This window comes from Coloeus monedula (genome assembly GCF_965178545.1).
Source record: "Coloeus monedula genome assembly, chromosome: 11".
Classification (NCBI taxonomy): Eukaryota; Metazoa; Chordata; class Aves; order Passeriformes; family Corvidae; genus Coloeus; species Coloeus monedula.
Window position 1 is genome coordinate 3,159,619 of NC_138791.1, and position 24,072 is coordinate 3,183,690.

General features: G+C 43.0%; 1 protein-coding gene across 1 annotated transcript in view; it reads right to left on the minus strand.

Annotated features, from left to right (window-relative positions):
* Positions 1-8,080: 8,080 nt before the first annotated feature.
* Positions 8,081-24,072, minus strand: part of IARS1 (isoleucyl-tRNA synthetase 1) — an 89,204-nt gene continuing 73,212 nt past the window's right edge. Inside the window, exons 27-35 of the mRNA XM_082289076.1 lie at positions 22,631-22,805; positions 21,623-21,726; positions 21,244-21,339; positions 20,268-20,444; positions 19,384-19,495; positions 18,336-18,461; positions 13,836-13,979; positions 12,741-12,893; positions 8,081-8,778 (exon numbers count right to left, since the gene is read on the minus strand). Of these exons, the coding sequence (XP_082145202.1) occupies positions 8,696-8,778; positions 12,741-12,893; positions 13,836-13,979; positions 18,336-18,461; positions 19,384-19,495; positions 20,268-20,444; positions 21,244-21,339; positions 21,623-21,726; positions 22,631-22,805 (1,170 nt within the window). The 3' untranslated portion in view covers positions 8,081-8,695. The remainder of the gene's footprint in view (positions 8,779-12,740; positions 12,894-13,835; positions 13,980-18,335; positions 18,462-19,383; positions 19,496-20,267; positions 20,445-21,243; positions 21,340-21,622; positions 21,727-22,630; positions 22,806-24,072) is intronic.

The following is a 24,072-nucleotide window of genomic DNA, read 5'->3' on the forward strand; positions in this document are numbered from 1 at the left end:
AAGACAAGTAAACTCTCCTTCCTCATGGCAAAGTGGTGCCCGTGTATTCAGATGCTCCTCGCCAAGCTGCAGCCTTCAATAAACCGCGCTCTGCACAGGCAGGAGCAAAGACTCTGCAAAGGTTTCCATGTACCACTTTTTGTCATAATGGCTGTGAAATATTGCAGCATTTTACAGTGGAGCAAATGGGAGGGAGGGGGCAGAAAGACCCTTTGACACTTTGACACTTTTTAGCTTGAGGGTTTGTACACAAACCTGAGGGCCCCACAAAGCCCACAGTGACACTTTGGTTCTCCAGCTCCCTTTGCCTTTCCATCATTTGTTACACCTCATTTTAAGTTAGGCCTTATTAGCCAGAGGGCAAAGCAAGAAGTAAGTGAATAGAGAGACCAAGGATAGAACAAACTCCCATCCTTCCAGCACCACAAACAGAGAATGTTTTGTCCCGTGCTTTATTCCCTGTTCTTGTGTAGCAATGGAAAACGCAACAGTGCAAGATCTGATATACCATGAACCAACCCTCCACACCCTCAAGGAACACCGTGGTAAGAGTTGCTGCTGTTCATCCATTTGGGAAAGAGGCAATAGTTCAAGGAGTTGAAAAAAATCATATTCTTCTTCAGCAATATCTGAAAAAATACTGTACTTGAGATATTAAAAAGTTACTTCAGTAACTCAGCTCTGCTGAGAACTGCTGGACAAAGTTTCAGCCTCAGCTGACAGAAGCAGATCGTGTTTAAGTTTCCTTACTAATTTATGCAAAGAATGAGAGGATGAAAAATATTAGATTGTTGTCTCCCAAAATGGTAAATACAGGTAAGCTGTGGGAAGTGATTTTTAATACCATTGTTATACTGGGGAAAACAGACCATGGAAAAGAAGACCGTACATGACACTCAGACAAGTGCACGTGTACCAGTAACCCTTGCACCCAAGTCCTTGACCTTTTACCACTAATTAAAATAAAAATATTTTTAATTTGTGCAACTATTCCTTTTCCTTGACTTAATGTCTCCTCACCCCCACAGCCTTTTTGGCTGTACACATTACTGTGTTGCATTGCATTATTACAGGGCTCCTGATCTCCAAAGGATTAACTCCTGGTTAAGTTATGTAGGTCTGACCAACAGTTATAAAAATTTATTCCCCCAAATGCACCTCTTTGTATCATGCTCTCTATTTCTGCAATGTCTGAATTAATATAACACATTGCAGCTTTTCCGTGCTTTTAGTGCTGGGGAATAATACATTTTTTCAAAGTGATTATTCCATGCAAGAAAAGGCTTTAAACTGGCAATACTTTAGGCATGTTATTACAAAGGTGTATAAAACCTGTTTGATATTATTGCCCCATGGAAATTACTCTGGCCTCTGACAACTCTTAATACCTTAAAACCAGCAGCTTAAGGAGACAATCTTGCAATAAAGAGGCTACATGGACTCTGTGTTGGGTGCCCTTATCTTCCCTTCCTCTTTATTATATACACTTGCACAAAAATCTTTCACTTTGCCACCACTCCATTCCTTTTCTCTTCCCTCTCCTATTGTGATGGAAATTATTTAAGAATTAACCTGCTGCCACTGACTCCCGGGTCAGTTTCTCTGTTTCTGTTTTGACATCATCTAACAAAGATTAATTTGGATACAGGCTCTGAATGGCAGCTCGGGGAGGATCCAGCAGCCAGAGCCTGCACTCTGCTACTGAGCCAAGGAAAAGCAGGACAAGTCTCACAGGCTTCAAGTTCCTGTGTTCACTTCTAAAAATGCAAACCTACAAATAATCAGCATATTTCTTTGCCTTTAAAGAAATCCCAGGTTTGGATTTTTCCCTCCTCAATGACTTCACTGTTTACACATGATGTAATTAATGAGTTTATCAACTTTTTCTCTGCACATCACAAAAGAAATCTGAAAGCAGGAATTGCCTTGGGACAGACCAAGAGCCTGGTCCTCAAGGAGACACTTTAATGTTTAAAAATATAAATACACATTATTGAATTGTCAGCTGCAGAATGCCTTTCTGGAAAACAGCAAAGTAAAATAAGTACCAGCCTGAAGACATTCCAGTTGTGTCACTGATGGTGGGGAGAAAAAAAAAACCTGTTAAGGCTGGACCCCCTGGCAGCAGCGACAACGTTTGTGCCCCTCTGTGTCAGCACAGACCAGTCCTGCTTGGCAAACATGGCTTTGAGTGAGAATCCCTGGAGTCCATACACCAGAAACTGGAATGGAAAGGCAGGAATGAAAACCCACTGTGCCAGAAGCAGCTCAAAGAACAACATTCCCACGTGCAGCCAAGCAGCCCAGGGAAGCACAGAGCAGGGAAGCAACGCTTTGGGATCCTCAGGGCTGTGCTGTGCCACCTCAGGTTAGCACATCTGTCAAATCTACCCGACACATGCCTGTGTATCCACCAAGAGAGCAGCTGAAAACAGGGTTTTACACAATAATCCAAGTCAAACTAAATATTTGACAATTTTGTCCAACTCTGTTCAGCTGATACTGCTCTTGTGCTTCCCAGAGAGCCGTTTGTGTCTCATACTTGATGGTACCGACAGCAAAATGTGATTTGGACACAGACCATTAAGTCTCTATTTGCAGTATCTTTTCGTAGGTTTTTCCATTTTTAAAATGATGGATGTTACTGGTTCTTTGCTGCTTTCCTCAGGGGGAGGAAGGCATCTACTTGGAACACGTATAGCCCGAAACAGCCGGTGTTTTTTGGCTAATGTACACAAGTGCTAAAAGCAAAAGCACAGGTTTGCAGGGCAGTGGCTCAGCCATGGAGGGGAAGAGGTTCAAGGCCTTCTGTACAACTGAGATTCACAACGCGGTATGATCAAATTCAGGCAGTTGAGCTGCAAACAGAGGTTAGAAAAGAATCCAAGTCCTGCCCATCAATACACTTGAAACAAGTCAATATAGATGTGCTGGTACCATGGCACCTGTGCTTACACCCCACACCACCGCTGTGTGACACACACTACATGGCTGCTTTGGGACGTTTTTCCTCAAAGAGATACCCAATTTCTCCTTAATTTAATTTTAGAGTGGAGGAAACAGAAACTCCTGTGGCTGTTTACCAGCTCACCTCCTCTGTTAGTTTTGAACTGTGAGTTTATGTCCCTGAAAGGAGGGCAAAGCAGCTGAGAAAGGCATTTTTTACAAAAACCATTGAAAAAGGGGAATCTGAAACATTTTCTAATTAATTTGCATAATTAAGGTCAGGAGTAAGCTCCTTCCAAGTCAACAAACTAATAGTATCATCCAGGGATTTGCAGTATAAGCTACATGTTCCAGTTTGGGTTTGTCCCCTCCGCTGTCCTTTGGGGCAAGTAGTCATCCCACACAGAAATAAATATATTGTGTTGTTTGGGGGGGTTTAATCCCCTTTCTGTGCCTTTATTTCTGTCACTTTGATTCCTCTTACAGAGGTGGTCTCAGTTAGATGGTGTTTAACACCGGGTGAATGACAGAATCTTGAAGGTACCCAAATATTGCCAGCAAAATGCATTTATATAGCTGGCTTGCACATCCAGTAGCTGATGAGGATGCCATAGGGTGCCACAGAGGTCTTCAGACATCAACATGATCAACACATTATTGTAGATATCCAAACAAAAAACACATTTTAGCACTTACAACCAGTTTCTTTCCTTGTTTCCACTAATCTTCATAGACAGGCTGAAATTTGTCAAGAATTTTTTTGCAAATCCATCATTTCCTTAAGTGAAGAAATAAATTTCAAGTGAGTCAGAAAAATCCTGTCACTTTCCCAGGCCACCCATCCTAGGGACAGATGAATTCTTTGGCAGCTTCTCCTCATGTGTGGCCTAAATTCCCAGCCCATTTCACTGCAGGCCTCTTGAAAACTAGTTCATTACTATTCTCTTTGCAATTAGTACTTATTTATTGGAAGACTCGTCACATCTCACCCCCAGTCTTCCCTGCTGCAGACTAAACATGCCAACTCTTCCAGTCTTTCCCCACAAGACATCTTTGCCAGACCTTATTCCTGATTCTCCTCACTGGCCTCTCTCCAAATTGTCAACATCTTCCTCATCGCAGGGTTCCCGAAATTGGACACAGGGCTGCAGGAGGAGCCTTATCAGTAATTGAGTGGAAAGATTACTTCATCATCTCTCAGACAATCCTGTTTATGCAGCACAGCACTTGCTTTTTTTGGTACTTGTGTTCTTTGGCAAGAATATGGAATTATTAGTCCTCGTTTAATTACTAATCCGTGGCAGCTCCCTTTGCTGTAAAGCTCTTCGGTTCCAAGAGCCTGAGCCTGGGTTTTGGCTCATTCAGTTGACACAGAGAGCAACTTTTCTTCTTCATCTTACAAACACTGTCTTCAGGAATATTCAGGATCCTTCATCCTTGTTTAGATTGTATCATCAGCAAGATTTGCAGTCTAAGATCTCAATTTTTCCATGTTGCCTCATCTTCCCCTCCTCCCACTCGCACTGCCTGGCACACAACATCCATAAGCAACGAAGTCCCAAAGATCCCATGATTTTGGGGGTTGCCAGCACCATTAATCACAGAACACACATCCTAGCTCTACATTTTGATAATCTTCACCTTTGCAAAGCTGCTGACTTAAAAACTGAAGGATATTTGTCCTTCAGGCAGACTACAAATGATATTCCATGGCAGTACCCTCTGCACAGCTGTCCAGCTGTCATACGAGATCAAATTCAGCAAACATTAAGTGCCAGGGTGCATTTTGCTTGTCTGGGAGATTTCAACTCTTTTCACTGTTTTGAGCACTAAAGACAACTAGAAAAAATTGCGAAATTAGGGTAACGTTTACAGAACTCCCAAGAAAGTCTTAAAAATTAAGTATCTTTAGGAACAATTTTTATTCCATCTACAAGGAACTTTAGGAGTCTTCTGAGGAGCTTTGTGACCCCTAATTAGAACTCTGCACAGACAGAGACTAGAAATTAACTGAAATACCCAGACATACTGAAATAGCAACCTTCCCCCCCCCATCATATTAAAGCTATAATTGTATTTGTTACATAAACATTTTAACTGGGGAAAACATTAGATAATTGAAGACAGTCCCTCCCTCCAACCCCAGCTCTCCACCACTCACAGCACAGCAAGAGTAAAATTAACTCAGGAAAGTGTGTTCCCAGTGCAAAGCTGCTCACGTGCATGGACGGTGCTGTGCTGCTCACACTGGGGAACAAAGATGGGAAAGGAACCTATCTGAGGCTATTTTGCAGGTCACCTTTTGTAATGCAGCTGCAGACAGCATATTTTCAATCTGTTTAATCAGTGTCAAGAGTCCAGCCTATAAGAAATCAGATGAAGAGCAAGAAATTATTTAACAGACTGAATAATTGCCTTGTGCTTAACCCCCAGTGATGACGAGGATTCTGAACTCCACCGCTGCTGGCAGAAATCAGAAAGATTCTGAGCTGCAAAAGGGCTGAAAGGTTGATCAGCTGTGACTCAATTCATTGCAGGATGAGAAGAAACCTGCTTATTTTTTCTCTCCTTAAAACCATTCTTCTCTCTGGAAGTTCCTTGCAGAAGGCCACCAATAGTCACTGTTTTCCCCTGCATTCAGGCAAGACAGAAATGCAGTTCTGACTGTAGCACCTTGTCCTGAGGGAGGCAGTGAGGTGACTCTGGGCTAGAGCCAGCCTGGCCCACGCTCACATTGATGGGTTCTGAGGAACAACAGGGACTGGACTGACAGGGAGCAATCCTGCTGCTATCCTGTCACAGAGCTTTGCTGCTTCAGCTCAGCCAAGCCTGAGGATTTCCTCCCATCCCCAGCCTTGCTCAGTGCCAGGCCCTCTCCTTGCCAAATAGGATCAGCTACAGAATCGCAACCTGATGGAATTGGGACAGAGCAGATCACTTGGAGATCAAACCAGCTCCCAGAGGTTCAAGGGGGGCAAATGGGGAGGGACACAAATCTGTGCATGTGTGGTGGGGGATGTGTCCATTTTCCTAAGCCCCAGCACTGTGATTTTTGGATATGACAATAGATCTGGTTTGTATCAGTACCTGCTGCTCCCCAACAGCACAAAGCTGGCTCAGCAGCCCAGCTCCTGCAGAGCCCTGGATGCTGCACACATTCCAGGCAGGGGGAGAGCTGGATTGCCACCAGGTGAGAGGCAGGAACAGGAGAGAAGGGACAGCATGAGGATTCACAGATCCCAACTCCTACAGGTACAGCAAATGCTGTGACACAGCTCTGTGAGTGTCCTGGCAGTGGTTTCTCTGTGCAGAGGCAGCAGTGGTCTGGGACCTCATTTGTGTAACAAGCTATTTAAGAGGGAAGCTAATTGAAGGACATAAATTTCTGAAGAATATCACATCAAGCCAAGAGACTATTATTAGCCCAACCTAGATAATGTTATAGAAGTGCATTAAGAAACCTCAATAAAAAAATTACTAGGAAACATTCCCCACTCCAAGATCCCAAGAGATAAATTCTCTCATGCAATGATTAGATATTATCCAGAATAATAAATAAAGAATACTAAAAATGGATGTGGAGAAGGAAGGTAGAGACAGCACAAGTTCACCCAAACGGGTCACAGCCTGTTCCTAACGTTCACTGCTTTGGAGGTTAAGAGATCAGAGCCATCTAACAGTGGCAGCTGAAAGGAAAATTAAACTATAATTCTGCCACAAAATTATTTTTTAATTATATGCTACTTATGTAAATGTTGATGCAAAGTTAATGGACCCAGAAGCATTTCCAGCAGCATCCTCTGATCAACTCTGGTCTCGTTCTTCCATTACCTGTCCTGAGGATATTGAATTTTCCCTTCTGCCTGTTTCTACTGATCCTACCAGACAGAAATAGCCATCTATGGGCATTTCCATCCTTGAGCAGGCTGGAGCACCAGGACACACCTGGGTTTCTGCTCCAGTCATCATAACCCATGAGGACTATGCTGATGTGGACAGAAAGCTGACAGACTAAAAGCAACCAGGTTAAAAAACAAAACAAAACCAACCACAATACATGCACCAAAAAAAAAAAAAAAAGGAAAAGGAAAGGAGAAAAAGGAAGAATGAAGTGCATGCAGTGAAGAAAGGAAAGTGAGATAAAGCAGGACAAAATGCTAAATCCCAAAAAACTCGTTAAAAAGGCAAGTGATGTTGTGACCTTAGATTAGCTCATTAAGAATAAGGGTAGGTTGCAATCATTTACCATCTCCCTTTATTCTCCATCAACAACAAAGCAAAGTTGCTTTAAGAACAGCAATCTTGCTTTCACAAAGATGAAACCTGGACTTTTTAACGTGACAAAGAAATCCCACAAACCAATACAAATTGGATTTCCCTGTCACTATGTCAATAAAAACCCAGCTGACTTCCAGGTAAAAGTAGAGGGCAATGTCCAGTATTCATTAACCTGAATAGGCCAGTGTGGTTCAGGAGGCACAGCCATTTTTAATACTGATAAAAATAATTTTATGTAAGCTGAGTGCCAGGAAGTTGGTTCACTTCAAAGGAGTCTCAACAATTTTGGTACAGCCCACTACTGCACAGGAGTTACACAAAACAGCTATTTATAGTTATTCCAACTAAGACAGGGTTATCAGAAACAAGCTTTGGTTTTTATTCATAGTATAAAGATGAAAAACACAGAGCAATGGAAAAACACACTCAGCAAGCCTCTGTTCTCCCAGGCTGTAACTCCACTGCTCCCCCCGTGTGCAGTGGGTATCCCATTGTTCACAGGAACTCAGGGAGGCCCACAAGTGCAGGCAGCAGCTCCTGCCCAGCACAGGGTGTCCACAGCCAAGGCTCACACTGACTTACCCTCAGGAAGGTGCAGGAACACCCAGCTGAGCTTAAATCTCCAGGTGAACCAGGCAAAAACACCCCCAAACTGGCAGAGGTGGTCTCTTACTTCCCCTGCCGGCAGCTACACGAGTGAACACCAAAACATTTGACAAGCTGTACTGAGTATTACAAAAACTAAAACCCCAAACTAATTTCAATCTCAAACTGCTTCTGCATCAGAACAACTCTTCCCCCAAACCCCTGACCAACCCAACCCCCCAAACCTGCCAGCACCATAATCCAAATTGCCACTGGTGTTCAGTACATGCACTGCCACATCTCGGGTGTCTCCGGGTGTTCCTGATCCATACAGAGCTCTAAGAGGTTACTTCTTCAGAAATCCTAAGGAAGCAAAGTACTCTCAACTCAGGGAAGCAGGAGTCTGGAGATGAAGCAAATTTATTGTTCCAAGTGTTGAAATCAACAGCCACACACTTGATGAAAATCCAGCAAGTATGAATGAACAAATCTGGAGAACCCTTAAATAAGTTACAAAGCTGTTGGAGGATGGTGGATATATATCAGAGCACCTTGTAGGTAACCCATGGTTTAGAAAAGATGCCCTCTGCACAAAGAACAGCATCACTGAGGTATGAGTCCCATTTCTCTCAGGCAAATTACTGCATAGATAGCTAAGGTTTCTGAACAGCTTTTACAGCATTTTAAGATAACATAATGAAAATACATTGTATTTGAAACCAAAGAGCAGCATCTTAGACATGCACTGGTAGAATACATCCTGTGTGCCACTAGAGATGTTAAAAGTACCATACACAACTTGGATGTTCATCTAAAAGCATAGTAATTTCCTTTAACTTCTTTTTTTTGTGGGAAAAAAGTCTACATGGTCATAAAGCTGGAATTCTCAACATTCAGCTGTGGTGGGCATGACATGAACATACAGGGTCTTCATGTTCAGGTTCTTCATGGAGACATCCTTTGTGATCTCTGAACGAAGGAAAGAAGAGAGAAACAACACAATTAGTGCTCTTGTTTACAGGGAAAACTATGAACTTTTTTTTAATTTGCTTTATTCAGCCATTTCTGCTGGTTTCACCACAGTGAGACTGGGACAGAAACTGCCCAGCTCAAAACTCCCTCCTGTTAAAGCCCAGTGCATGAAAGGAAGGGTCACCACGTGTCAGGAGTGTCCCTGCAAGAGCTGAAGAGCCTGGTTTATGTTCCAAAGTAGAACTTTTCAGAAGTCCACATCAGCCCACAGCTCTGACCTTCACATCCTGACAGAGCAGTACCTAGTTCAGAAAACTCTAACACCATGATATGAAGTCAGTACGAACAGTACAACACAAGGCACTGAAAGCCAGAGTCCCTCATAAACAGTTTATACGTAAAGCAAGGATTGTACCAGTACCTGGTGGAAAACTCTGCTAGAACCTTGTTGAGGATGCCTGAAGAATTTCATATCATACAGGATCAATTCCCTAAGTCTTCTCATAGCTACATGCACAGAGTTTGGAACAGGATATTATCCCAACAAACCTCTGAAGGACAGAGCACACTTCCAATAGGCTGATTCAGGGGTTGTAACCCCACCTGTGTCTAGGGAAAGTCACCTGCAAAGCTTGCAGAGCTGGAGATCTTTCACTATTACATTGTGAAATGTGAAATTTTTCCCAAGAAGCCTGGTGCTTGCTGACTGTGCTTCCAGCACCCATCAGCAATAGCAAACTGCCCCACTGAGAGGAGAGTGTTTGGAATACTGGGAGATACAGCCTTGGAACAAAAGTCACCTCAGTAACAAATACCCCAGAAACCTCTTCACTAAGAAAGTTCAGAGTGATAAGAAACTTGGCAGGTGTAAACACAGGAACACTGGTGAAACCAGATGAACAAGGACTGGGGTCACAGTGCCACAACACCCCAGAACCCCTGGAGACAACCCAAGCAAATACAAGATAATATAAAGATCTGGCACCAGTATTAGCACAAAGGACACATTAATAACACCCAGACTGGCTGGGGATTTTCAGGAGGAACCTTTTTGCAGTCTCCTGCCCCATCTTGCTTTGAAAAATATTTCCTTTTTAGAATAAACACACAGAGTCTGCACTGATGTTTCAAGCCATCTGTTAATTAGAGAACTGAGAAGCCCTCATGGATCAAAATGGCACTGTTTTTCAGGAGTTCTCTTCCATTGTAATAGTCCTCTTTAAGCAGCTGAATATCCAAGCATAGAGCTAGAAGAGTGGAGCTATAATCCAATTCAGCAATTAGGGCTTTATTCCCTCACTAACCTTCCTTCCCAGGAACATGTTCCATCAGGATGTAAAAAAGTTTGGTCTGCAGAGCAGCCAAACAAACTGAACTTGGTCTCCAAGTCTCTTATTAAATGTTTATTTTTAAGATCCTGAAAAACTAGGAACTTACACAAACCTACTATTTTCAACAGTATCTATCACAACAATTAGTTTTAAAAACTGGAAATTTGATTTTTCAACAAACTGTAGGGACACCCTCCTTTCTGTGCTCCACAGAAAGGCTTTGCAGGGAGCACGTGAAGTGTCCCCATCATGGATCTATCAGGTACCTGGAACTCATCTCTCCAGCTCATGAATAAGCAACACTCACCACTTGGACATTTATTTATGGCATGTTTTCCAACATTACAAACGGGGAGTGAAAACCACGTTTGTTTCTGAAAAGCTGGCCAGTCTTTGTGCAATAGACAGCAGATGCCCAACTGCCTGCACCAACATCATTTATAAAAATAACCTTTTCAAAACCAATAACTCATTTTCCACCAAGTGATTGTTTTTCCTTTTTATAGAACAGGCACCAACCTTCCAATTCATGAGTTATTTTCATCAAACATTTCAAACAGTTAACAGCAAATACATTTTTATTTTTACAATAAACCACAAAAAAACTACTCAAGAGACTGAGCTTTGTTGTTTTGAAGGTAAGACCTTGAACAGATTGATCAGGACATAAATGGGGGATTACAAAGCTGCAACAATATAGATAAACATTAACTGACCTAATGTTTTCTAGAGGCATCAAAGTGTTTTGTATGCAGCACTTATTTATCATACAAAGAGATGTGAAGATAAAGTACAATGACATCGGTGTTTAAACTTTAGAAGTGTTATTCAGGGAGGTGAATGCTAATAATTAAATCTGAGATAGCAGAAGTGTGGCTACAAGGCATTAGCTGCACAAATAAACCTCTGAGACCAAGCTCTCTGTGTTCTGAATCTAAAAGAGACCAAATCAGTTGTTTTGGCCTTGGAAGAGTTATCAAATCTCATCTTTCACATCACTGTGAACTGTCACTTTACACACCTTAATGAAAGTTTAAACAGTTCTGGAGAATCCATACTACAAATGTTACAGTGATTTAACCCTTCCCTTTCAGGTGAAGGCATTCTAAAAATCCTCACTTCAACTGAGCCTTAAAGGCTGTTTTGCCTGTACATTTTCCTGTCCTGTCAGCTCCTTGCCTCTTTCAAAGCTCTGCTGTTCCCTACAGTGGTTTTTTCAGTGTCTGAACAGAATCATGCCGTGCTGTAACAGTGACAGGAACCAAAGAGGAGCTGTGCCTAACATCCCTTGTTCCTGAGTGCCTGAATCCCTGAATCCCCAGGCAGCAAGGCTGCACACAAATACCTCTGGGCTTATGCAGACCAAGTGGGGTTCATCTTCTTCAGCACATCCCGTGTGCTGAAACACTCCAGGCTCCAGTTCTCTGTTAACACCACTCAGCACATTATTTTTGGCATTCGCTCACACTACCACTAGAAAGTTTCATCAACATCTGAGATCCATCTGAGCTACAAGAACGGCTTTTGGATAAACACGTTCCAGGTCATATGAAGTAAAAATTAAAAAAAAAAATCCCAAACAGCCAAAAATCCACAACAAACCCCCTGCCCCCCCCCCCCCCTTGCTCTGATTCCAGTCTATCCCACCTGAATCCTCGTGGACAGCTGAGTGACCCCAGTTCTCCGCAGCTGGACTAGAGCTGCCTCCCCACTGACAGCACCTCCTGAGGAAGCTCAGCCCACCCTAAGATGGCCAGTTTGAGCAGGATGTCCAACTTCTGGATAGATAACGTGTGATAAGCCCATAAATGGCATGGATCCCTCCCAAACAGCTTGTAAACCACATCACTGTGACACTGCAGACAAAACCCTTGGCATCATTTCATTCCAAGAGCTGAATTCTCCTGAATACAGGAATCACTGTTTTGAGTTCTTGGGGTTTTTACCATGTAGTTTCCAATCCATTCTCTCTGTCAAATGAAGTCCCAAATCACTCTGGTCCATTTTTCATCATCACAAGTGGCTACAGTTTAGTCACACATTCCCCACGAATCAGAGATCTTTGTTTCCCACCTGTCTGTGGTTTTGGGGGATTCTTTAGCATTTCAGACCTGTGAACGTGTGCTGAAGCTTCCTGCTTCCCAGATACCCGATGGCTGTGCCCTACTGACTCCAACCTACCCACACTGCTCTAACAGAGATCCAACACTCTTTCCACCCACTCCAACTGTCCAAGATAATGCAACAATATGAATGTCACAAGTTCGAACAGATTCTTAAAACATTCCTACTGTAGACTCACTTCCAGGAGGAGATTCACTGCTCAGTCACTCAGCAGGGCACTGCCACTCTCACTGCTGACTGACCTTTACTGCAGAAGGAAAAAGCTTTTACACAACTTGGCTTGGCCATTTCATGAAGGGAATGCATTACAGCTTTGAACTTCTAAATCTGTATGTTTGCTTAAAGGATTTTATTATGCTAATATTGAATTACTGGGCAAAATTACAAACCACTGTGTGAATAGTGTGGATTTAGTAATTAAACTGGATCTCAGGTTACATGAGCTGCTCCTCAACAACAAATTCCAAGGATCCTCAGATGAGCAAACCAAAGGTTTGTGCTTACCATGAGTTAGTGCTTCATCCAGGAACAACTTTAGCCGCCTGCTTCTCAGCCCAAAAACTTTTGCTGTCTCATGCAGGAGACCTTTGTAGGTTAATCCATTCTGACCAACGGGGTTTTCCATTAGGAGAGTTCCCACTGTTCCTTTCTGGCATTCTGGACAAGGTAAAACAGCTGAGTCACTATTGGTAAGAAATGAAATTATTTCTTTTATCTGGGTAAACTGAAATTTAGGATTTCTTCTTCCATTTCATCTCTATTTCTCCACGGTACTGAGAAATTAGCAATACCAGCCTACAGATATTCACAAAGTAACTTCATGAAGCACAGAACCACAAGTGTAAAGTGATGACTGACAGCTTGGCCAACAGAAGAAAACTTTACAGAATTCCTTACATGAGTCAAATGATAAAAGGGTCTGGGAAATATGAAATATTTCAACAGGACACAGAAACCACTACGTGCAGAAGCTCACCAAGCACCTACTGATGATCAAATCCCTAGGAAAAATCATATTTTTAGCTCCTGCAAGCTCTCAGTAGTGTCAGAAAGGGCTCATACCAGAGCACAGAGTAAGAGCAAGTTACTAAAACAACTCAGTTTCTCCCACAAGAGCTTTCAGATTAGCAGCTGGGAAACAGAATTACACACACACATATATTATACACCCAGACCAGGTGAATAATACAATTCATTTTGCTTTTAAATGGCACTAAGAAGTGTTTCACAGGCTGTTTCCAGTGTCCTGGTAAAGAGCTGGCTCTTCATTCAAGTTTGGCCTGTTTTAGACTCAGCCCTTTACAGTAAGCTGCACAGGTGAGCTGATGGTCACAAACAGGGAAACAATGACCAGGGGCTCATGTTCAACTGCTGCCCCTTATCTCAAACTGGCTTTTCTTTTTCTCTCAGGAGAAGAGGCATAAAAGCTAAGTATAAATATTGTTCTTACCAGAAAGCAAGTACTAGGAAAAAAATAAACACAGTCACCATGTACCAGTGAAAACCTCCATTTTCACTGTGCACCAGCAAGTGAAAAGGGCCAGAACTTGCATGACAGCAAGCTCAGGCTGTGAAGGAGGAGCCCAGCAGCCCACGTACCTTGTGGCTTTGCATTGATCAGCTGCAAGTTGATGTACTGGCAGAGCAGGGCACTGGGGGAGCTGGGCAGGGCAGGGGCTGACCCTGCTGTCACGTGCAGAGTCTTCCCACTGAGGCCCAGCAGGTCAGTCTGGTTTATCAGCTCTGCAACAGAAAGTGACAGCAGTCAGGCCATCCCAGGAGCCACGAGCTGACAGCGAGGCTGTCTCACTCCCGACCCCACTGCAGGAATGTCTCCCCTTTCAAAATCCCGTCCTCAAGAAAGAGCTTCTCTGTTGGAAAAATGGATGGAATTTGTGCAGAAATATTTGGTTCTCGTAATAACACAAAGGGGGTGCTTGGTTTGCTGTGGAAATTAGCTCCTATACAACATTTATTATGCACATAGTGACTTATGCAATAAAAATAGTTAGCAAACTTCAAACAAGCAGGAATTATTCACCCAAGCCAACCATTCCTACCTCATTACAGGAAGATCTGTGATCTTTGCTTGCACCAAAAATCCCCTGGCCAAAACAGCACGGGGGATGTGTTTCTAGGCAACATCAGGATATTTATTAATATTAAAAAAACAAACCAAAAAAACTAAAGTCATGGCTCATGACTAAAGCCCCCTGCATGACTGTGCAATGCCACCACAGCTCATGATCCAGCACGGCTCCAGCCAGGCAGATGGAGAGAATGGGGGAAGACCAGACCCAAAAACCAGGAGCCCTGTCCCCAAGAACATCAGAAGCAATCCCTGGGATGAGAAGCTGATGAGGTTTCTGTGACAAGAAAGAATTCTGCAGCACTGCCTGAGCCTTGAGGTCAAACAGCCACTGATGGGCACAGCATTAAAGATACACAGGAATAACATCACTCTCTGCTGCAAAGAGCTCCAGAGATCACATCCAGGAGAACTGATGCATTTAATTTCTTGTCAGAACTATGTGTTCCTGTACATATGGAACAGGCACACCTGTCAGCTCCAGCAAACAGGTTTTCATTCCATAGCAGCTTTGTTCACATGTCACAGAGCCTAAGCTGTACAAAGCTCATTTTCTATCAGTTCACCTGAAAGAATCTCAGGGGAATAACTTATAAATTTATACACTTTGTAAGTTTATAAACTTATAAATTCAAAAAACCCCTAAACCAACCACAGAGCTCCCAAATAAAGCCCCAAACCCTCAAAAAGCCTAGCCCCACAAAAAAGTGAACAGTAATCACAAGCACAAGCTCTCAAAATTCTGCCAAGTGCCACAGAACAGAGTGGGATGCACTGGGAGTGTTTACAAGATTGCTCAAGGAAGCACAAAGACCTCAGGCTGCACCTAAGATTCTAAAATGTGTATTTTAAATATCAACTTTCATATATTTGTATACAAAGTTGTAACAGTTTGAAGAAAAAAGAAACCAAAAGCCAAACACTGCTCTGGCCTCTGTGAGGTGCCAGGCACGTGCTCAAGCACAGGAAGGGGATTTGCTTTTGGTTTTATTTCCAGGAAAGCACGAAAACAACTGGATGAACAAGTGGAGAGGAATTACCAAGATTTCACCCAATGGAAGGGAGCCAGGGCAGGTTTTTCCCAGCACAGCCCTAAACCAGCACAATTTCAGGCCATGGGAAGAGAGAGCACTGGAGAGCAGGGGGTCAACAGAGCTGGAAACACTTGGCCCCAGTAACTCCCAGTTAGCCACTCCCCAGCTGGCAGCATCCCTGTGGATCCATGCAGGGCAAGGGGGCACGAGCTGCAGTAATGGGGGGTTTGCCCAACTAACAAATTAGCATTTGGCATTCCAGGACCACTGACATTTTTCTAGGGAAGAGCTCAGGCACAGTGCTGTCAGAGGAGCCTGTTCACAGAACCCTCTCATAAGAGCAAGAAAAAAGTGGATCATTTTTTCATATGTATTAATAGACTTGAAGGGAAGCAGGTATTACAAGTGTTCATCAAAATCACTTTAAAAGTCAGTTCTCCCTGCAGCAGGGGTTTAAGTGGTAATGCTCTCCTAAGGTATCTTACAGCCCCACAGCCTTTTAAAAATTACAGATTAAAGAATCAGCCATCTGAAAATCAAAGATGAAATAAGACCAGAATCAAGAAGTTTGTAGGGAGATTTTTGCCCCATGTTCCTTTCCCCTCCCTTTTTTTAAGCCCTACATGATCTACAGATGCATTTCTTCCCATAAACATACTGAAATTGTTTTAAATAGGTTTTCTTCAATATGGGCTACTTCCATGAAAGCTGAGTGAAAGTCTACAAGCATCCCAAACAAGAAGTTTAGGGAATTTCCAGCAATCTAGAGGGAAAAAAGTCAAAGACAACAACTTTTTTTACCATCTGACTGGAGCCCAGCTTCTTCCCTTTGCATTACTTTTTTTTTTCCATATAGAAAGAGACAAATTCTATTTTCAGTTTCTGAAGGTCAGTACAAGTCCCAGAGCCTTGTTTGGGGATTGTGCAGTTCCTCAAAATACCTCGACACACTGCTGGGGAGGAAATGTTTATCCCATTATTCCAATGCTGCACTGAAATGCAGGGACAGGACATTATCTGAGCCTCCCTTAATATAAGAACTGCCTGATCCTGTGCCACTGCACAACCCTAAGGAAATCTTCATTACAATTAGAGAACAAGATAATAAATTACTGCAAGTAAAGTGGACAGCCCTAGAAACCACAGGAAGGGAATGAGGAGCCAGAAACACAGTTTTACTGGGTCCCAATTTTATTAACACACGTGGGAGCGATTCAGAAATGACTTGTGTGGAGTGCACAACCTTTCTCTGCAATTCCTCTTGGACAGAGCAGCTGATTCCAATCCCTGCTCACCTACAGAGGCCCTGCAATCACCATGAGGCCCCACCTGAGGTTACCCACACCCTGGTTGGGCAGATAAAGCAGATGGATTGTATCCAAAGCAAACACCGGAATTCCGGATCTATTCTCTGACACCATTCAGGACTATTTTCCTTGCACATGCCTTGAACTCTGACTCCCCAGGGAGAAATACCTTCTGCTGACCAGTAGTTGTTTGAAATCTCTGATAAACTGCAACAAAAGCCAATCTGATAATCTGATCTTTCCAAGGGAATTTCCATACGGTCAATGAGTGGGCAGGGAAAATACCCTGCTCTGCCCAGACCACTGACACACAGGGAAAGGTGAAAATCAGCATGCCAAGATGGGGAGTGCCAAAGTGATTCCTAAGGAGCAAAAGTGAATGGAAAGGAATAGAGCCTTTGTTACTACAGCAGAGGAAGAGGGAAGGTTTCAATTTTCTCCACCACTTCCTTTAGGACTTTGGCATTAATGGATTTGTGCTGCATCTTTTCGTCCTGTAAATGGCAAGAAAAACCACAAATACGGAGTCAAACTACTTATAACCTTAATGAGATGGGAGTTTCCCAACTCTTCTGGGCCTTTTGCAGCTCATCTCTTACTATCTGTGGTGACAATGAACAATACCAGTACCCACCTCCCTCTGCAGGCACAGACCACACTGCTAGGAACTGTATCACTCCTACTTGGAAAAGGATTTCAAGAAAAACCATTTCCTCCTCCAAAACACAACTGGAACTTGAGGAAGATACTGAAGGATTTCCTCTAAATCCCCTATAACTGAAAGCAAAGAGTAATCCTTTTGTATGACAGGACTATTCAGCTGAGCTGAGCACGACCCAGAAGATTTATCACAGTGACCTAATGGATGACACCAGATGGGAAACCCCCAAAACACCCTCCTAGAAATACTCTCAGGAGAGGACCAGTAAGGAAACTAAGGACTGAGATGGCAACAGTGACATAGAGACTATTCCCCTATGGATGTCATTGCTGGACATGAACTGCTGATCCTCAGCAGCCCTGGGGGGCACCCCAAAACAGCCAATTCAAGCACCTCCCCCTCAGATGTGCTTCAGTAATATTTTCATGAAAAAAACACTAATAGAAGTTTTTGTAGCCATCCAATTACCATTTTCATAGTGTTTTGGGGTTTTTTTTACATTCGTGTGCCTTAAAGTTCAAGCTGCAAAAATATTCCATAGGTTTTTCTAAAAAGAAGAAATGCAGAGATCCTCAAGGTTGCCCAGGATGGAAAGGCAACATTTTTCTTCTACAGATCACAGTTTGCATTCAGCTTAAGTTCTCACCCTGCCTACTGAGGCATTAGGGAAAAGAAAGCATGGAAAGGCTGATGGCAGCTCGCCATCAAGATCCAGCATAGCCTGGGCCCAGTGAAATAAATCACATTTTGTCCTGATGAGAACTGCAATGGAAGCAAGATAACAGATGAGCACCATTTAGCAGCAGCTTTTGGAAACACGTTGGTGTAACTATAAACACAGCCTCATAAGCTAAGTACTATAAAATGGAGTATTTCCTTACCCATTTTCTTGTCAATTTTCTATAGCTAGCTAGATAGATATAAATCACACAGTAAATAATTATACAGTAAATGACTCCTAGCTGCTGCTAGAAAGACTTTCAATTTTCCTTGTCATACTCCATTTACCTGTGTTTCCATTAAAAACTGTCAGTTTGGAATTTTTAAGACCAAAAATGCAGGAGACAGCATCTACAAGTCCGGTGAAGTTCAAGGTATTATCTCCTTTTGGATTTTCCAGCAGCAACACACCATCTAAAACAAAAATTAAGAAGTTAAAATGCAGTTCGGAAGCAATATCCCAGTTCTAATGATTTTCTAATGACACTAATTACTTCCAGTGAGTTTCTAAGCCAATTTAAAACTGGCAACACTGCATCTTCCCAAATTTTTTTAGCTGGAAAGAAAACAGAGAAATGGACTGATGTGTACCTCAGATTTATAGTGTACAAGTTATATCTGCTTTTATGAACAAGGCAGTCCCATTTATATGTCACTGAAGTGTAAATCCAGCATTATGTTGGCTAAAAGCTGCCAGACTGTGCCCTCTGAGATGGTCACCAGCTTTGCCAGCTGGATTCATTCACACTCAGGGAGCAGTTCTGTGACCAAGAACAAGGCACACTTACATCCATATATAAATTGTCAGCACATGCAGGAAAAAATTCCCAAAGTACATTCAGTTTTCTTTTTTTTTTAATATATAACTCACCCTTGTAACATCACTGCACTCATGTCCATTGCCCAAGACACAGTCAGGCTATTCTCTGGTTTTAAGTATTCTTTTTATCTCTGTACTTCTTATCTGAGCTTCTCAAACCATCTCCTCCACATCCAGGCCTCACCCACTGCACAGTGCTACAGCAGGAATTATAAATTCTCAAACACATCCCCAAATCCAGAGAGTGCACCCCCCACAGAGATGCTCACACACAAACTCTCCCTGGAGCAGGAGTAACAACTCCTGAGCACACCTGAGTGTTTTCCTCAGAAGAAATAATGGACGGGTGTGGCTGTGCTCTGAATAAACTTATTTTCAAGAATTATTTGAAGCTCCTATTGGAAAGGAGGCTGCACCATCTTTCAAATGAATTCAGGCTCCAGCATTCACCACACCTTTTCCAAATTCTTCCATACCCCACCCCTGACAAATCAAGCTGGGGATATTAATGCCTACCTTGCTCTGTCCCATTGACACAAACTTTGAGGTTGACGTAGGCACAGGCTGGGCCAACAGACTGACACACCCCCCCTCTGACCAGTGTGATTTCCAGCTCTGATCCCTTCAGCTGGGGAAAGAGAGAGATTATCATTATTTCAATATTGCTTTATTAAACAAACACAGAAAAATATTTTTCTTCAATGAACAACACTAAGATCTTGCCTTGTTACACTAAACATGATTTACCACAAAATAGGGATTTTTCCCACATCTTCCTTCAGTGACAGTGCTTCAGACACGAATCTGCCTGTACCAGATGTCAGGAAAGCAGGGAAACAGCCTGATTTTCCCAAGTGACGAGCAGTGATGACACTCTCCCAAAATATAATGCCAAAGCAAATCTGTCTGAGAGGAACCCTCTTCCAGAGAAATTCACGAGTGTTGACCAGGGCCCTGCTCTCAGGCATTGCCTGGAGAACCCCTTGGATCACAGCTGCCTTGGTACCACCAGGCTTTGAGTATCCCTCCATGACGTTTAGCCTCGAAGGACAGTTCTAATACAAAAGTCTATTAATCTAAAATCAGAGCAACAATATTTTGACTGTTTAAACAATGCACTAATCCAAGTACAAATAACTGTGTATTAGGTTTACACAAGCAACTGCCTCATTTATTTACTTTGGTATCCAAGCAGCTCGATTTTCAAAAACACCACACATACAGCACTCAACTATTTTCTTTTATAAACCAAAAACCACTAATACCTAAAGTTATAAATAGAAAACAGTATCTGCTCTATCCCACAAATAAATATTGACACAATTATTCTTTAATTGGGGCAATTTGTTGGGTTAAAAGCAAATCAGATGAACTATGCAAGCTGTGCTTTTCCTTCTTACTTGGGTTGTTTCCTGGATGAGAATTTCCTTTGAGGTAGGCACCGGGTAAGGCTTCAGGTCTGCCTTTATTGTGGCAAAAATAAACTCGGCGTGTTCCTGGATGATGGTGTCCAGGTACTCCCCCTCGGGCAGGGCCCTGTAGTACACAGTGATCTCATCTGTGGGGACCAGGTTCCTCTGCAGGACACACAGACACACCATTACTGACAGCAGGATCACACGCCAAGACAGGAATACTTGTTAAGTTAAAAAAAGTACATATTTATCAAGCATTTGTTAGAAGTTTCCACAGAAGATTTAGAAAAAAAACACCCTTCTGTCAAAACACCAAGAATCTTAAAACATGGGAGTTCAGGCAAGGTTAAGTATTTTGATATTCATTATAGCAAAAATAAATTATGGCCTTATGGCATTACAGAACTAAATTTAAATCATCCACTAACACATGGGAGAGTTTTCATGGCCACATTTCTTCCTGGTTGTATTTTATACAGGAATAAATCTATGTAAGTTTCATATATGTAAAAAAAGTTAAAATATATAAATCTACATTGGTGTGTATATATTTTATTTTTTAAAAAAAATTCTACATAGGTGTGTGCATATATACACACATCTATAAAATCTAAAAAGGGTTTTTTAAAATATATAAAATATAAAAAATAACTATTTTGGTAACAATTTGTAAATTTTCAGTCTTATGCTGAAGAAAGGTCCTTTCCAACCCACACTTTTCTATCAATATATGATTTCTGCAGCCTTAACTGCACAGGTATCTTTTCCAAAATTACACGTCCCACAGAAATTTTCTCTGCATGTCCTTTAGAGCTCTTGCAAGGGAATCCAACCAGAAAGTCATACACGAGGAAATGATACAGGGCTTTATGTTTAATTAAAAATGCAGTTGCTGCTGCATATTGCCCAGATTGCTGAAAAGGAAATTACAATGTCTTGTCCCAAAGCGCTGATTCCTCACCTTCTTGCGCAGCTTCTGGATGCGATTGATCACTTCCCGGGCAACTCCCTCATCCACCATGGACTGGTCTGGGGTCACATCCAGCAGCACCAAAACCTGAGCAAATGCACAGAACACCAATGAGCAGGTGACAAACTGGAAACAAGGTGGAAGAAACGCTCTCAGGAGCTCAGGATACCTTTTAGAGAGCTCCTCATGTAAAAAATACAACGGTGGAGAGAGCATTGAACAGCTGCAGTATTTACACACTCCTGGGACATGCTGAACTACCTGAACTAACAAACCCAAGCCAGCTTTCACCCCACCATTCTCCTATTGCTTCCAGAGGAACTCTTCCCTTAATCAAAGAAAGAAACAAAAGAAATAACCAATAAAATACCTGAGCATCAGAGTGTGCCTCAAACTGGGCAGATCCCTCTGTCATCTGATACATGAGGCGGAGATCTTCCCCATGGAGTTCGTGTCCTTCCACAACAATGGTGCCTGCAGGGTTGGCAGATGGAGAGCATCTCTTACCATCCAAGTAAAAACCCCGATTTTAAATTCAGAAAGCTTTAACCAAGTATCAGACTTCAAACATGTGCAATGCATACATTGGCAATGCAACCAAACAGCAGTGAAGCACTAGTGAGCAGCACTGAGTTATCCCACATTCCCATTTTTCACACAAGCACTTCTCCAGGCAGCAGAGATCACTAAAATACAGGCACTTCAGCAACTGTTTGTGTGGAACCATCTGAATGGAATAAAACTTAAAAATAACCTGTATATTCCACCAACTCCAAATTTCCATTTAAGCAGTTCCCTAACAGATATAGCTGCAAAATTCACACCCGCTTGTAACTCTGGAACTGAAGGAATGCTTTTAGAATAAAAGCTACTGCACAAATACTCAGTTCCAATCTGATTCAGTCTCACAGAAAGCTTATTCTTTGCTTCATCTTGGCCTTAACAGTAGAACTCAGAAATCACAGAACATCCCTGAGTGGGAAGGGACCCACAGGGATCATGGGGTCCAACTCCTACCCAGACACCCCAACAATCCCATCCTGTGCATCCCTGAGAGAGTTGTCCAAATGCTCCTAGAGCTCTGGCAGCCTTGACCATTCCCTGGGGAGCCTGGTCAGTGCTCAACACCCTTTGGGGAAAGAACCTTTTCCTAATATCCACCTTAAACCTCCTCTGACAGGAAGAAACAGTTTAAGAAGAGAACAGTTTAAGATCAGTGTGCATGGCCATTTCTAATCTACTGTCAGAAAAATAATAAATCCAGATTTTTTCCTCGTAACAGCTGAAGAGGGATAATAAGAGGGAAGTAGACCCTCAGCTCCTCTAAGCCCACAGAAGGATACCCTGCCATCCTTGAGGGGTTTGTCCCACTACAGACCTGTCTCCTGGAATCTCTCCAGCTGCTCGCTGCTCAGCTCTTTGATGGCAGCCATGACGGGCTTGAAGGCCCCCTTGAGGCGGCGGCCCAGCACGGTGTGCTCGGGCTCGGCCCGCAGCCGCACGCCGTACTTGCCCTTGTCCGCAGACAGCGTCACCGCCCGCACGTTCAGCTCCTGCAGGAACAGAGACACGAACACGAGCTGAACACCAGCCAGGGCCTGCCCACAGCAGGGCCACAGTGCCAGGGAAGTGTAAAGGGACAAGTTTTGTATGGGCTTGTCTCTATGGACCGAGTCACTGGCCAACATTGGGAGAGCAAACGAACCCAAGCCTGAACCCAACTTCAGCAGCAGACCCCATCCTCACTCTCAGCCTCCAGGAAGCAGTTCTCTGTTATTAACAGACAGCTCTCACCTCAAATCAGCCCCCTACTCAACAGCCCTTTTTATTTCCCCCTCACAACTGCCTGAAGAGCTAAACCCATTCCCTCTGCGTGCAGTGGCTGGAGCCAATGGCCTGGCAGAGCTCAGGAGGGAAAATTCTGCTGAAGCTGTCCTTTCAGTACACACCAAGCCAGGAAACCGTAACCAACCATTTAATGGTTGAGGTTGTACAAAACAACCTCATTTTGTCTCCTTTCCTTTACCTGCTCATTCCAGCTCCCCACTGCACAGAAAGCCACTCTGCTCAGAAAAGCTTCTGCCTGTGCCCAGCAGTCAAAACAGCTTTATAAAACCTGCATGGACTTCAGGAGGGGCCCCAGACACTGCAGGAGTGTGTGTGCCCATCTTTCTGAGTTACACATGCAGTTTTTGTCCCCGTATCTGAAGGGAGCATAGTGGTGCTGTGGGAAGTTTGGCACAGCAACTGATTGAGAGGACAACATTGTTTTCCTATGAGGAAAGACCAAGGCTGGAACTCTTTGGAGAGAAGGAAGCTGAAGGGGTTTATGACAGGGGTTGGAAAACGTGAGGCACAGACCTGCATGTACATTTCACTGTAATCCAGGCCAGGCAGGCCAATACTTGAAGCATTTGGTGTTTAATGTCCACTGGATGGTGGTCCCCATCACCACCCTACAGCATCACCAGGTGCACTTGGCAAACAAGCTGCTCCAAGGCATTGAGGAAGCAGAAGTAAATGGCAGCAACAGCATGACAGGACTAGCAAGTAGCCAAACATTTGGACTGAGAAATAATGCTTAAATACAACCTCTGAGCTGCAGCCTAATTCCCTAGGAAGTCCTACTGACATGAGGAGCCAAGAACACAACTGAATCTAATTTTATTTAATACATCTTTTAGGAAATCTAATGAAAATTATGCACTTCAGAAATTGAGTTTCAATGGGGTGCTGCTGGAAATGAGCCCACGAGTTGTAAATGACAACCTCGTGGGGGAAAATAAATAATAATCAAAAAAATAGCACAAATTGAAAGAT